The sequence below is a fragment of the Octopus bimaculoides genome, chromosome 3 (assembly GCF_046866305.1).
Source record: "Octopus bimaculoides isolate indiv1 chromosome 3, ASM4686630v1, whole genome shotgun sequence".
NCBI lineage: Eukaryota > Metazoa > Mollusca > Cephalopoda > Octopoda > Octopodidae > Octopus > Octopus bimaculoides.
In genome coordinates this window covers 37,027,170-37,042,623 of record NC_142930.1, presented here as the reverse complement: position 1 = coordinate 37,042,623, position 15,454 = coordinate 37,027,170, and the positions used below count along the sequence as shown (strand labels likewise).

The window sequence follows — 15,454 nt, the reverse complement described above, 5'->3', positions numbered from 1 at the left end:
TATCTTATTTTCTAAAGGGTCGATGGTATAAGTACAAAAAGGGATTAAAGTCGACTGACTCTTTTATAGCCCCACTCCTTTACAAAAAGAACTTTATGCTTAATTTATAGAAATCAATGTTTAAATATTCTGTTTATATCAACCATTTTATCATAACTGCTAACTTTTCTGGAAGTATCTAGGTATTAATTACAATAAATATAGAAGCTAAACATAGCAGCGTATTAAAATAACGTTTTATGCACGAGAAGGAAAGTCATCAAGAGAGGTTATCGATTCGTATTGGCAAAAACTATAAGAAGATAATAATAATTTTGTATGAATCTTTTATGTCAGTAGTTTGTTAAAAAGGCTAAAAAGAAAAGCAATATTTAATGATAGACGACAACTTAATTACGTCATTGTCCCTCTGATGTCTTATTAAACTGCCAGACAGGAGAAATGATAAAAGTCAATATAAGCAGCAGCTAAAGCAGATTTAGTTTTCAGTTTGCGTTCATAGATTTAATGCTGTTTCATGTAGCACGACCCCCGGACATAATGCTCAAGTGAGCAAGATATATTTAACCGTTTGCTATTCACCAAATAAAATACTAAACGAGAATAGAAGCAACAAAATAGTTATTTAAGCAAGATGTCACACAATTTATGAGGTAAGCTATGGCTAGATGGTTAAAAGGTTCCTTTTCGTAATCACCTTTTTTCATGTTCTATCCCACAGCGCGGCATTTTAGAAAAGTTTCAGAATATTGTTATCGACTCCTGACGGAAGGCAATTTACTTTGTTTCTTCTGCAAATTCGCGGTGGTGAACATGAATTTGATACCATCAAATTCCATTCAAATTCAATTAATAGTCTAAAGCCTACATAAAAATCTGAATTCTTCCTTGAAATTATTTTCCCCTTTCTCTGGCACTCACTAATAATGACCGGTAGGCATTCGCTTCCTTAAAAGTTTCAAATATACAAATACAACTTCAATTTTAAACGCTTACAGTTATATAATACTAGCTTAAAAGCCGCACTCCGTGCGGACGTTTAGACTAGCTCATGCGGAGGAATAATTGGGATTGTGGCCCCAAACTAAAGAGAGCTAAACATCATGACTATAATACGTCTATAATAACTATATGCCCCAGTAGTGTTAGATCAGAGGTTAAGGACGGATGATAATTAATTCTGTAATGCAATCAATCTACTCTTCCAGTCCCATGTTGAATTCCAACTGTTAGCCAATTTGTCACAAAGCTCTTATTGTCCAAAGCTCTTAACGAAGTGAACGTCAATCATTTCCCCCTTGATCTTCGACTTCATCTGACAAACGCCAAACAAGATAGCGTAAATAATCCAAGCTTTACCTGCTAGAAGTAGCAACCCAAATGCTTTTAAATCAATTCCCAATACTAGATATTCAAGAGCCAAATGAAGCGCAGATTTTCAATCCCCGGGACCATTCTGATTCCAAAAAGGTATGTCTCTGTAGAGCAAATGAATATTGAGATACAGGAATCTCAGACAAACATTATTTCGCTTTTATCATAATAGAAGACACACAGAAAACTTACACTGGAAGCATTAGTTCGAATGGAGGGAAACAGTATGAACAACAATGACAACACCAGCAACAGCAATACTCCATTTCCTTGCAAAGGCTGTAGATTAGAACGAGTCACGTAACTTGAAACAGTTCAAGGAAAAGTAGAATGAATGAACGAGATATGTTACTTCGCTGCTCGACTACTTTATTCCTTTAAGAGCTAAGAAGAAGGTGACATACCACTGTTTTTCAAAAATGGAGGCGTCTTCTATATACTTTCGAAACAAGCAATGGAGGAAACCTTGGCCTGTGCGTAGCAGGGACTGAAGTGGGTGTATCATACACATGCCATCAAGCCGATTCCGTGGTATGTAGATCTCCGGAAGAATCTCGGCCTGAAATAATTGTAAGGGAATGGCATAGCATAAATGTCATCTTAGCATAAATCTCTTATATAGGTCTCCTGCGTGGATCTCTTGACCCTGATAATTCTTAATAATCATAAAGCAATAATGAAGCTGTAACCAATTGAGAAATACAAAGGCGCTCACGCAGACAGATAGTGTGGTGTAAAATGACCAATTGCTACAGATATGGTAATTAAGGTTTATTTGAGGATCTTCTGCCCAAAGAAAAAGGCAGAAAGCAGCAGAATGGAGTAGAGACAGGAGGCCCAATAAAAGCAGATCCCTGGTGTGAAGACACTAGTTACTGCTGTCACAATTCCCATTGCTCCACAAGCCGCAGGTCTGGTCACAGTCCCAATGGAAGCAAACGGAATCAATTCATCCTCAATATCCATAGTCAGCAAAAACCCCAAAATAGAAGTGTCGAGCATAATAATAATAATAATAATAATAATAATAATAATAATAATAATAATAATAATAATAATCCTTTCTACTACAGGCACAAGGCTCCAAATTTGAGAGAGTGGGATAGTCGATTACATCGACCTAGTTTTCGAAAAGGTACTTATTTTATCGACTCCGAGAGGATGAAACGCAAACTTGACTTCGGTGGAATTTGAAGTTAGAAAGTAGTGACAGACGAAGTAAGGTTAGTTATTTCGCATGGCATGTTAACGATTCTTCCAGCTCACCGCCTTGATAATAATAATAATAATAATAATAATAATAATAGTAACAACAACAACAAATGAAAATAAATATCGCTTACGTAATCAGCGAATGGAAAATATTGATCTTAGTGTAACAAGCATCAAAGTGTTTGTTCGGAAAAAATACAATGAAGGGTATGAAAAAGTCTGTCTCAGCTTACGGAAGTCAATTTGTAGAAGACATAGCTGCGACACTTCTATCATGTGATATTATGAGGTAGCAATAAAAAGTTCTGAATAAGACAGGCAAACCAAAGATGGTATGGAATTCGACATCCAGTCAGATGGTCAAATTGAACACATAGATCTGATATCATTGTTGTTGTTGGCACTCCGTCGGTTACGACGTCGAGGGTTCCAGTTGATCCGATCAACGGAACAGCCTGCTCGCGAAATTAACGTGCGAGTGGCTGAGCACTCCACAGACACGTGTACCCTTAACGTAGTTCTCGGGGATATTCAGCGTGATACAGCTGATCCTTTGAATTACAAGCACAACAGAAACAGGAAGTAAGAGTGAGGGAAAGTTGTGGTGAAAGAGTAAAGCAGGGTTCGCTACCATCCCCTGCCGGAGCCTCGTGGAGCTGTAGGTGTTTTCGCTCAATAAACACTCACAACGCCCTGTCTTGGAATCGAAACCGCGATCCTATGACCGCGAGTCTGCTGCCCTAATCACTGGGCTATTGCACCTCCACTGTGATATCATTATATAAGATATAATAAAACTGAATATCTCATAATAAAGGTTGCAGTTCCATGGGGCAAAATCATTTCAGGTAATGAAGTAGAAAATATTCAAACTATGCAGTCGTGGATGTTCGATTCATTCCATTAAAATTTCTTGAAGGCAGTGTCCTAGCATGACCGCAGTCAAATTACTGAAACAAGTAAAAGATAAAAGATAAAAGATAAAAGAAATAAAATAAAAGATAAAAGAAATAAAATAAAGAAATATCGTATTTGGTAACGCTCAGCAGCAATTGTGAAAGGCGTACCGGTTATGATTCAGTTCCATACATAAGCTATCCATTCAATTCAGAATAACCGGACATCAAGATAGGCATGCGATGACTTCACAAGTCCTATAACCTTGAAGCAGCTCCTATTTTTAATTGAATATATTGTCTGATGTCTGTTGTTAAGGATTGACAGTTAGATTGAAGATTAGACAGTTAGATTGAGTAAATTTGATTCAGAATGTGCAAGATAGAAATAATAATTAAAATTGTTTAAAATTTTATCCAGCAATTTTGGGGAGGGGAGGCAGATAGTCGATTACATCGACCCTCAGTACTTGACCTTATCAACCTAAATAGAAATATGACTGCAGGCAACTTATTAATGTTTCAAATATGACGGAAAAATTATAAACCGTGGAGAATGCGGTTTCTTACTTGGAGAAGTATGCTGTCCCCAAAAGAAGATTATGTACAAAAAGAAAGACACTGTATGAACAAGATCCTAGGCAGGAAAATTTACTGGTGGTGCTCACGAAAAAGATGCAACGGGTGTGTGCCTGTAAGAAAAGATACATGTTTGGAAGGTAGCACCCTTCATCTTAAGACTCTACTGCATATTCCCCTTTACTCATGGGTCAAAGAATTGACTTTAGCTCGGTTTTGTGTTGATGAAGTGGGGACGAGCCAGTCCATAGGTGTTGATTACAGCAGCTATATTCGTGAAATATGCGCGGAGGACCTGCTCCGTAATCCAGTTCAGATAGGCGGTCCAGGGAAGATCGTTGAAATAGACGAAAGTCATCTCAAGAGGAAAATACAACCGAAAATAGTTGCTTGCTATTTGCATAGTGGGTTTTCGGAGTGTGTCGCAAGACCAGCCATGCTTTTTTCCTTATGTGGTGCGATGTCAGAATTGCGACGCACTAGAGGAATGAATACATCAGTCGATCCTTCCAGGAACCACAGTTTTTAGTGACTTGTGGAGAATTTACTCTCGCATTCCTGAAATTAATGGTTATAATTTTCGACATAGAACAGTGAAGCACAACGTTGTGTTTATTAATTCGAAAGATAGACATTTGTAAAACGAGGGAATAAACAACGCTACGCAGTGGGACGCCACAGCTCTATGGCTCGAAAATTTTGTTGGTACTTTATTTTATCAGGGTTCAGCCGACCACGGTTGGATTTGAACTCAGGGGTCACTCATATAATTTAGTTTGGTTTGCATTTAGTATCATTGTGTTCTATACCTGTATTTTACCAAAATTTCGTGGCGCTCTTCAGAAGCCTCATCTTTTGCACTTTTGAAGTTTGTAAAGAGGCTGTTAGATTGATCATTTTTTTAAAGAATGTATTTAGAGTAATGAAAACCACTGCAACATAGAATAAGAAGCGATAAAATACGAAGCGGTTCGGGAACCTCTACGTCGTTGTTCAACCTACTAGAAAATGCAGTTAAATTACTCTCAAACCATACACGAATTTCATACGAAAAGAAATACAAATTGAACGTAAATGGTATATAGATTAATGGTTGGTCATGACTGGAACGTCGTTAGTCAAAGAACTGCTCAATCATAGCTGACCTGGGGATAAACAACATGAGGGGGAAAAAAACAAGAGATAAAATTAATTCATACAAAATGATTTCATGCTTATTAAAGCGGAAATATTGAATGATATATTTTATTCCTGACTGTTCCTTCTCTTCTACTTCTTGGCATTCATTCAAATTGCAATATTTGAAAAATACTACAGAATCTTAACTATTCTATAATAGAGTGGTAGGCTGACAGAATCAAAAGAGCGTCTTGCCGTATTTAGTCATATATCGTTACACTCTGAGTTCAAATACTAAGCATGGTACAATTTATGTTCCTTCCATATTCTTTTACTTGTTTCAGTTATTAGATTGTGACCATGCTGGGGTACCACCTTGGCGTTTTAGTCGAATGAATCGGCCTTTTTTTAAAGCCTGGTACTTACTCTATCGGTCTTTTGCCGAACTGCTAAGTTACGGGAATGCAAACACACCAACACCGTTTGTCAAGCAGTTGTGGTAGTGGGGAAGGAGGAGAAACATAAACACAAAGGCACACACACACACACACATAGATATATACACACATATACATATATACGACGGGCTTCTATCAGTCTCCGGCTACCAAATACACTCACAGGAATTTGGTTGACCCGAAGCAATAGTAGAAGACACTTGCTCAAGGTGTCAGGCAGTGGGACTGAACCTGGAATAATGTGGTTTGGAAGCAAGCGTCTTAACACACATCCACACCCGCTCCTATATGGATAAAATAAGTACTTGTTGTCTTAGAGGCTTAGATCGAGGTGAGTCTTGATTGGTCAAATCTACGAACCTAAGTTTTTTCTACCGTGACCGTTCAGCCTTTTTCCAAGTCACAGTGCATCCAAAACTACATTATACAATGTATCTTTTCTTTTTTAAAGCTGGTGGGGATAATTTGAGGAATATTGGGTTTTATTAAACGCAGATCGAGAGCGACAACGTAGTGGCTCCATCGTCGACTGAAAAAGCACCAGTGGAGTATTCAGAAACCATACTTTTCTCTCACATATGGTTTGCTTGTTGAATTATATTAGCAATCACAAATGTTCCTTTATTAATATTGTTTTAAAGGTTGCGAGCTGGCAAGATCATTAGCATGTCGTACAAAATGCTTAGCAGCATTTCTTCTGCAGCATTTCTTCGCCGGTCAGCGACGAGCATGGGCAACCTACCCGACCCGTCTTGAAACAATCTACATTCTTAGTTCCAATGTCGTCAAGGTCGACTTTTCCTTTCATCTTCTCAGAATCGATAAAATACATACCAGTTGACTAGCCCCTTCCCACAAATTTTCAGGCCGTATGCCTATTTCAGTAAAAAAGGGCTTGTTGAAATTAAAGGTGCATTGCATTGACGTAAGTGGTAGGGCATCGAACAAAGTGCTTTGAGATATTTAATTACAGTTCATTACATTCCATGTTCAACACACATCCCATGTCTACTCTGTGTTTCGTCATTCCGAGGGTCTGTAAAATAAAGTACCAAACTCGCACTATCGGTATTAACTACTACACTCGTCCCTTCAAAGCATTGTCGTGTGATTGTCAGAAATCAGTATTACCTTTATTAAAGCGATGTATTAGCAGAATAAGTCGAGTAGTGGAAAAAACGGTGGTGGGTTGACAAAATCAGTTGAATGGTGGACAAAGTACATTGCCATTACATCCCTTTACGTTCTGAATTCAACACCCGCTGTAGTCGTCTTTGTTTTTCATTCATTGTAGGATCGATAAAATTAAGTGCTGGGTGGGGGTTCGATATAATGCTCAATATCACTCCACTCTACCGCGAGACCTCGCGTTCATGCTAGAAATCAATATTGTACCAATTAAAATACAAACATATTCTACGGTATTGATTTCAGTGATACAACGCATTACGCATTTTTGAAGACAGTGCCATTGATTGGATCCACTCCTAGCCATTGATTGGTTATTATTTCATCGAACTCAGAATAATAAAAGATGAAGTTGACTCACTCAAGATTTGAATTCTGAACGTAAAGAGCCGAGCCAAATACTGCATGCCATTTTATTTTGCTGAGTACTCAACAAATTTCGACAATCACTGCTTTCATTAATATCATGTGATTTAGGAAAAAGAAACAAACAAAAATATTTGTAAAGAGAAATATTTTAAACAACAGGATGATCTTTAACGATTGATTATTAGTTGATATTAGCCAGGATGTAGCTGTTGGGTAACTATGGAAACTGTTTTTTTTTAATTCTATAGCTGATACTAAGGTAACCTTTTGTCAAAAGATCGAATCAGTTACGTGATCTTTTATAATTAGAGATATTTATCCATGGATGAACAGCTCAGTCGGTTGCTAGTTCATTGCGGAGGAGAGTGATATCCATAACACTTTTTCTTCGGAGTCCTCTGAAATGGTGTGTAAAATGGGAATAAGATCCTTTTATTCGCAGATAGGAGATGTGGTCTGAATATCTATAAGATAGGAGATATGGTCTGAATATCTGTAAGATAAGAGATATGGTCTGAATGTCTCAGATAAGAAATATGGTCTGAATGTCTATAAAACAAAGTTTAAGACATCCAGTAGCCTGGTGATGGTGTTAAACTGCTTGACTAATAAAATCAAGAATAAAATCAAGGAAACGTACAGTCCATTCAGTGGACTTTCTAACAGCTTCAATTTGATTTTAATCACAAGACTTGAGTTGACTTGAGGCTATGGTAAAAGTATTTCTTTATTTACCTATAAAAGGTATACATAGAGGGGACACTACAAAGGACGAACACTTACATTCTTACAAAATCGTTTGGGCTGTAATGAAAATGGAAAAAAAATCGAAAAAATCAGATGAAAGGATGAAATAAAACTATATACAATTAAAAATTATAAAATAATGTTCGGGGTTATTTTTTATATTTAACCCGCCGTTTTTTTTCCTTTGTTTTTTTTTCCTTCTTTTCACCTTGACCGGCTATGCTAGTACGGCCCCATTTATTCTCAACTTCCTTACAACTGACATCTATCTTTTCCCAAACATACTTTGCGACAGGCACTTTTTCTCCAGACGGATCTTTCTCGACAGGTGTAAGTTGGAAATAGCTTACCAACCCGTGTCCGGAGATGAAGTGACCTATCCCAATCCCTTTCGCTCGTGTCGTCCATACCGTTTCTTTCAGTATGGCTACGACGCAGAAAAACGATGCCTTCTTTTCTTTGTCGAAGCAAGAAAGCGGTACGATCATGGACTCAGTCGAGAGCCGTACTCTTTCTGCATCCGACATCAGTTGTTCGACATAGTTTATCAACTCCCTAAACTTCTCACAGTGTACGAAGGCGTGCACGACAGTTTCCCTGGCGCGCCCGCACCTCGGGCATGTGGGGGAGGTGACAAAACCGTGTGTAGACAACCTCTCGAACCGGTAAAGCCGATCAGTTGCATAACCAAGTCAAGGATTTCTGGAAGTTATCCAGATACCTCGGCCCGAATGTACTTCCGAACAGTTTGATCAGTTGTTCCTTATTGAAGCCCAGAGTCTCTACCAGGACACCGTCGGACTTATGCTCAACTAACCCTCTATAAAAATCCGCAGTGGTAGCCTCACTGCCGGTATTGCTCGTCCGAGAGAACAGAGTGAGTACTTGTCTGCACTCTCTCTGCCATTCTCCCATCCTAGGTCTCCGCTTCATCCATGTACCTAAGTCCCTCCTTACAACATGAATATAATATTGCAATTTATGGCAGTAGAAGCGGCGGATTCAGTAGTGAGTCGAATTGGAAACTATACGCTTCTGTGTTCATAGATATTTTGGTGACATTTACGATATGATATATTGACCATATTGTGGAGGTTTATCATTTTTATTGGCAGTATCACATCCCCGATGATCATGTCTTTGGCACTGCATGACATTGGAATTACATTTATATTATCACCCCTCTTAAGTCTTCCTTCTTTCTACAGTTAAGCCTATGCAGGAAAAAAAATGATCTTAAATGTTTGACTACTCAACTAATTTAATACTGAAGAACGAACCGTTGCCCGAACGTTTGAAATGTGAATATAACAGCTTCTTTAAATCTTGTCCTGCAGTGTTATAAAGAGTAAATGTTTTATTTCTAGGATAATGTACTTAAGATACCTTGAACAAAGCTAGGATGATTACAGGTTGAATGCTTTTAACAGTGGTCTGCTCTACCAGGGCTGACCTAGTAGATAAGCAACTATAACAATAATAATAGTAACAAGGCAGCAGCTTTGATGAGTCGATAGAGTGTCGGATAGAGTGCACGTACTATTTACTCCGACACTCTGTGCCTTGAGTTCACATCTTGCTGAGGTCAATTTTGCATTTCATCCTTTCAGGGTCGATAAAAAGTACCAATTCAGGTGGGTAGATTGACGGAAATGTCATTGTGGTATTTCTCCCAGATTTATGCATTCTGACTTCATATTCTCCCATGGGCTACTTGAGTGATAGAATGAATCACTCGTCCGGTTTACCAACACTATCTGGTACTTTATATGTTTTTTGTAAATTTCAGTCTGTTATAAGCATTTCGGCCAGATCTCTGGTTTATGTATTTCTCCCCCCCCCCCCCCAAGTCCCTAGGGTATTGTAAATGGTAGTGAAAATACCTTTACCTTGACTAAATGATAGATGAAAAAATAAATGAATAAACAACTTACAGTTTATTTTCTAGCACGGCCACAAAATTAGAGTTGAAGCCAATAGAATAATTATATCTGACTTCACTTAATTTCAAATATTTAAAATTCAGCAACAGATTGATTGATATTTAAAAGGTGCACAAGACGCTAAAGTATTCCCGATAAACATAAAGAGAGAAGTTTCTATAAAAAAAAAATCGCATTTTTACACTTAGCTTTAAATAACAAATTATGCAGCAGAACTTAACGAAGTAAGCTTCAATGAAAAATATCAAACGAATAGAGTTGCATGTAAAAAATAATGGAAGTAGAGTCCATTACCATTCTGTATTTTTCACTGAAGCCAAGGATGAAATGTCGAGTTAGCTGACAACAGCAACCCCGTGAAAAAGAAACAAAAAATCCTTTTTCAATTCACTTTGAACAATTCCATTAACGAAAGCAAATCTTCATTTTCATTTCACGATTCTTTGATCGGTTGAGCTGGTTGGCACCTCTCGCATGAAATGGCTTTTCACATTCTGACATAAACAAGAAAACAAGCACTTCAAAACACTTTTGTTTTCAAATATGAAATCTAATGCAGGGAAACTTCGGCGGGAAATTAACATATTATTACCAGGAATTTGACACAAGCTATCAGAAAGATTCAGTCTTTGAGAGTACACATGAGTGCTAATAATAATCACTATTTTATGATTCCCTTAGTAACTTTTCGTTTTCTTATTGTACGTTATCTAATCCTTTGTTTGCTTCACAATTTCTATTTCGTTCCCTAACTATTCTCAGTTTATACTTGACCAGTCCGACTTTCCACTTCATAATTTTCTGTTCGATCAATTTAGTACCAATAATACATTTGGGTATATTTAACGGACTACGCGTCTCCTCAGCACAACTGTCACTGCGCAAAATCAATAGAAATCAATACACTATGGAAATGTTATTTCTAGTATTCATGCGAATTCAATTCAAAAGACAATATAGTCTTAACTTCATATTGATTTCATGGGTTGTGACAACCTGAGGCTTGTATATATGATCTGAGAATTATTGAATGAAATCAATCTGTCAGTCTATGATAATGTGATGAGGTTTTATTTGACAGTGAGATATCATTATATTGACGTTAGAGATAGCGGAGCTAGTATCTAAAACGCCATTGGATACTACTTAGTCTCTGTGAAACAATGACGTTGCCTCTACGTGGTAGTGCAAAATGTTAGAAATAGCAGCCAAGTTTCTTTTATGACACATCTTACTGTCTTAAAGAAGGCAATATTCACTGGATAGTCCTAGAAAGTCGTGCCTAAAAGAGGTTAGAGGTCATGGGTAGAATACTTTTGATTAAAGTAATACTTGATTAGAAATGGTCATGGGATAAGCGAGCAAAACAACTTAATCTCGTTTTACTGCTTATGTTCCACCATGATTTTTGGTGAAGGCTATGAGTAGTGAATGGTAGGATTTGTAGTATAGTGTACAAAATTAAATGTGTGATGGATAGTAGAATGTGTTGTACAGTGTAAAGATATTTATGAGTAGTGGAGAGGGAAATCGATATAGTGATGTAAAAAAATAGTAGATGCTATTTGTTTATACCTCTGTGTTCTGTGTTCAAATCCCACCGAGGTCGACTTTGCCTTTCATCCTTTTGGGGTCAATAGATCAAGTACCAGTTGCGTACTAAGGTCGATGTAATCGACTTAATCCCTTTGACTGTCCTTGTTTGTCTCCTCTATGTTTAGCCCCTTGTGGGCAATAAAGAAATAGATATCTATGAGTAGTGGAGAGGGAAATCGATATAGTGATGTGAAAAATAGTATATGCTATTTGTTTATACCTCTTTATGTTTTGTGTTCAAATCCCGCCGTGGTCGATGAAATAAATATAATTCAATCGCTGCAATTATTTTTATTTACCACACTTCTATTTCAAAAGTTATGTTTTACCATAGTTTCTTTTCGGATCTATTGAGTGTTAGCTGGAAATCATTTTTGCAGAACCCACCATTAAGCTTCGATTCCCTGCAGCAGCCGATAAGATTCACCCACACTGATCTCTTTTGGTGAAAAAATATACATATGCACCACATCTAGTTTTCTCTTATAAAATGGTTAAAACATATGTATGTATGTATAAGCTGTAATTTTTTGTATAATTATATATTGTTAATATAACAATACATAAAAACGGGCTAGAGTTGAAGTGCTCAGCATGAGCTAGAATTCACATTATAGTAAGAATGGATACATAAGGGTGGAAGACCACAGGAACAATACCGTATATCCAACGCAAGATTTAATATTTGTGTGTGTGTGTGTGTGTGTGTGTGTGTGTGTGTGTGTGTTCAATTCATTCTAGAATCAATAAATATATAGTTTTAAGTCTCTAAAATGTCTAAAAAGTAAGGTACGTATGTATGTATGTATGTATGTATGTGCGTGCGTATTCGTATGTGTAAAATAACTTACTTGTCGGTGAAGCTGTTTCTCAGGATAGTAGAGACAACCATTATTTGATTTTAATTTTTGATTATATACAAGTCGTTTACATCACTTTCTAAGATAGATATGAATGTTATGCACACAACCATTTTCCCTTCCGTACGCGTTTGTTGAGTTGTATCTAATATAATCTAATATTATGGCATTGGGTGCTGAATGACATAAAACAGAAATAAGCTCCGAGCAATCAGAATCAGCGACTCTTTAATTTCCTTCGCTTCAGTGATACCTACCCTTGAGAAACAGGTTCATTGTATTTAATTCCTCCAACTTATTAGCTAGTCTAATAAGGTTATTTTTGCTAATTCAAAGAAATGAAAGAAACACATCTTTAGATGCTTTCGTGCTGTTGAGTGTTGAAATGAACCGAAACTTATTTTGATTGAACTCACTACGGTTCCAGCTTTATAACTACCTCTCTAGACATTCTTGGTTAAAAGCTAGAAGTGGTGCTTGTTAAAATTAATTGATTAGTATAGAAATATTGAATTACATGCATATATATATATATATATATATATATATATATATATATATATCTTTGTTTTCAATTTTGTAGATTCTTGAAAAACTGTCAGATGAAATGGATATCCTCTATTACATGGTACCTGGTGTGATACCCAAATTGATTAAAGACCGAGACTTCATTATTGTACGACGGTGCACTAAGCAGGGAGGAATGTACTTTCAAGCATCTTGTGGCGCCAAGCACAGCAGTAAACCTCAACAGAAGAAAATAATACGGTAAGCATAAAAATAGAACATCATTAAATTTGCATAGATAGTAGTTTAAAGATAAATTGTTAATATATAAAGAATTTAAAACTTCAACGTTTTGTTTGGGATTTGTATCGTTATTTGAAAGCCACCAATACATTCTAGAAATGAAGTGAACATTTTACAAACAACAGAACAATAAAAACCATCACCTTTTTGCTTTGGAGTTTATGACAGTTATAACTCGGTGAACAAGGTTTCCCACTAGTAATCTTGACATAAGGTGGTATGAAAAATTACTTCCAGTTCTCATTACTAAGACATCCATCAATTCCGCTCTTCTTTATGACTTCATCTATGTCTGTTGATTGATTGGTTGGTTAATTAGTTGTTATTTAACCCTAGTCGGTGCATTTTGATCAGACCTTCCATCACGTACATACCAGCTATAGTCATTCCACCCTTTCGTTTTCATAACATTGTTTAATATATAATCTTTTTTCGGACGATAGGATGTTTGTGGGAAATGTGTCCGCTATGTTTAACAACTCAGGGGACTACATAGAATCTTCTTTCTTGGTTTTGCAAGTAACATCATAATGCGGCTAATCACAGCTTTTCTGACTAATTGAAAATGTGTTTTTCTTAGGAGACAGAGTACTTTATTTAACATTTCTCCCTTCACCCAGTTGTTAGGAATAGATTTTTTATATTCTAAGATATTCCCGCTAATTTTTTTTTTGCTACATGTAAAACAAAACATCACTATTTATAATTCCCATGTGTTGACGAAAGATTTACGTTCTTGTTTTTCTGTCAGTTTGTTTATGTCTTTTTTTTGCGCCCTTTTTTAAAGCCTAGCCAATCTTATGGGCCCGGTTTCCCGGTTTCAATGGCGTATGTGTTCCCCAGCTGGACGGGACGCCAGTCCATCGCAGAGTTACTCATTTTCTCATTTTTGCCAGCTGAGTGGACTGGAGCAATGTGAAATGGAGTGTTTTGCCCAAGAACACAACGCGTCAACCGATCCAGGAATCGAAACCACAATCTTACGATCAGGATGCTGACACCCTAACCACTAAGCCATGCGCCTCCACGGTTTGTTTATGTGCGTATATGTATATATATATATATACGTACACGTTTATGCATGCATACGATATCCTTCTATACTTATCTAAACTCCCAAAGAATCACATGTGCGTGAAGTTCGTAGCTTCTTATACCGTACTACTGTGAGTATGCAGTTCTGTTGATCGAACAATTAAAGCACTCTGTATTCTTCTATAGTTTGGTATCTGTGTTAGAATACCAATTGTTAATGTATATTTTATACTACCCATTTCTTCTATAATGCATTGTTTGTTGACGTGAATATAAACACTCTTCTAAGAGGGATTATACCACTGACATCTTATAGTTGTGTGGGCATTCCCTGTCTCATTTTAGGTGTATGCGTTTGTTTGATCCCTAGTAGGTATACCAGTCTGATGTATGTATTTTTTGTTTTTGGTATTTTGGTCTGTATGTTTATGTCTAAAAACGAGCACTCATTTGTATTATTCTGGATAAGTTTTAGTACGGTGTTATTTTCTAAGTCTTCCATCATTTTATATATCATTTACATATCTGGTATGTATTATGTGCTTATGTTTTGATAATATTCTTTCCTCCATTGTTTTGTTGATAAACAGAATGCTGTAGACGTAGGTCCTAAGGAGGGATTCCATAGCCACTCCATCTGAATTTTGTATCAATTATCATGTGAATAGTGAAAATACACTTCAGTTGCTCACGTCATAAATAAATTATTTTTAATTAGACTACTGGTATCGCAAGTGGCTTTATTCGTGAATAATTATATGCGTTCTCTGTTATGATTTCTATAGTTTCTACCACTGGGACGTCTGTGAATAAACTTTCAACATCCAATGTAAACACAGTTGCTATTCTACTTATTTCTTCTAAAATCTGTAGAAATTCCTCAGTTGATTTAAAAATATATTTCATTGGTATGTAGTTTTGCGATTGAATGTATAGGTGCACTATTTAGGACATTATGAGAGAGATGTTTTGTCTGTGTTTTGTTTACTGTACCATATATTTGTCCAGTTTGTAAAAATTAACACGATCCTATTTTTGCATTTATTACGGTAATTAATTTGCTTATTATAATTTTTTTTTTACTTTTAGCTGTTTGGTCTTCTCTTACTTGATCATAGGGAATTTGACTTTGTTTCTGAGTAGATTATTGATTTTGTATTGTGTTCGTCTCGCTTTCTCTCTTTCTCTCTTTCTCTCTTTCTCTCTTTCTCCCGCTCATGTATGTATGTATGTATGTATGTATGTATGTATGTATGTATGTATGTATG

The 15,454-nt window shown here is 36.5% G+C and overlaps 1 protein-coding gene across 2 annotated transcripts in view; it reads left to right on the top strand.

Moving 5' to 3' along the window:
• LOC106867329 (stAR-related lipid transfer protein 3-like) overlaps positions 1-15,454 on the top strand; it is a 121,622-nt gene that overhangs the window by 93,344 nt on the left and 12,824 nt on the right. For both annotated transcript variants that reach the window (XM_089348819.1, XM_089348818.1), the window contains exon 5: positions 12,925-13,109. In XM_089348819.1, coding sequence (XP_089204945.1) covers positions 12,925-13,109 — 185 coding nt within the window. The remainder of the gene's footprint in view (positions 1-12,924; positions 13,110-15,454) is intronic.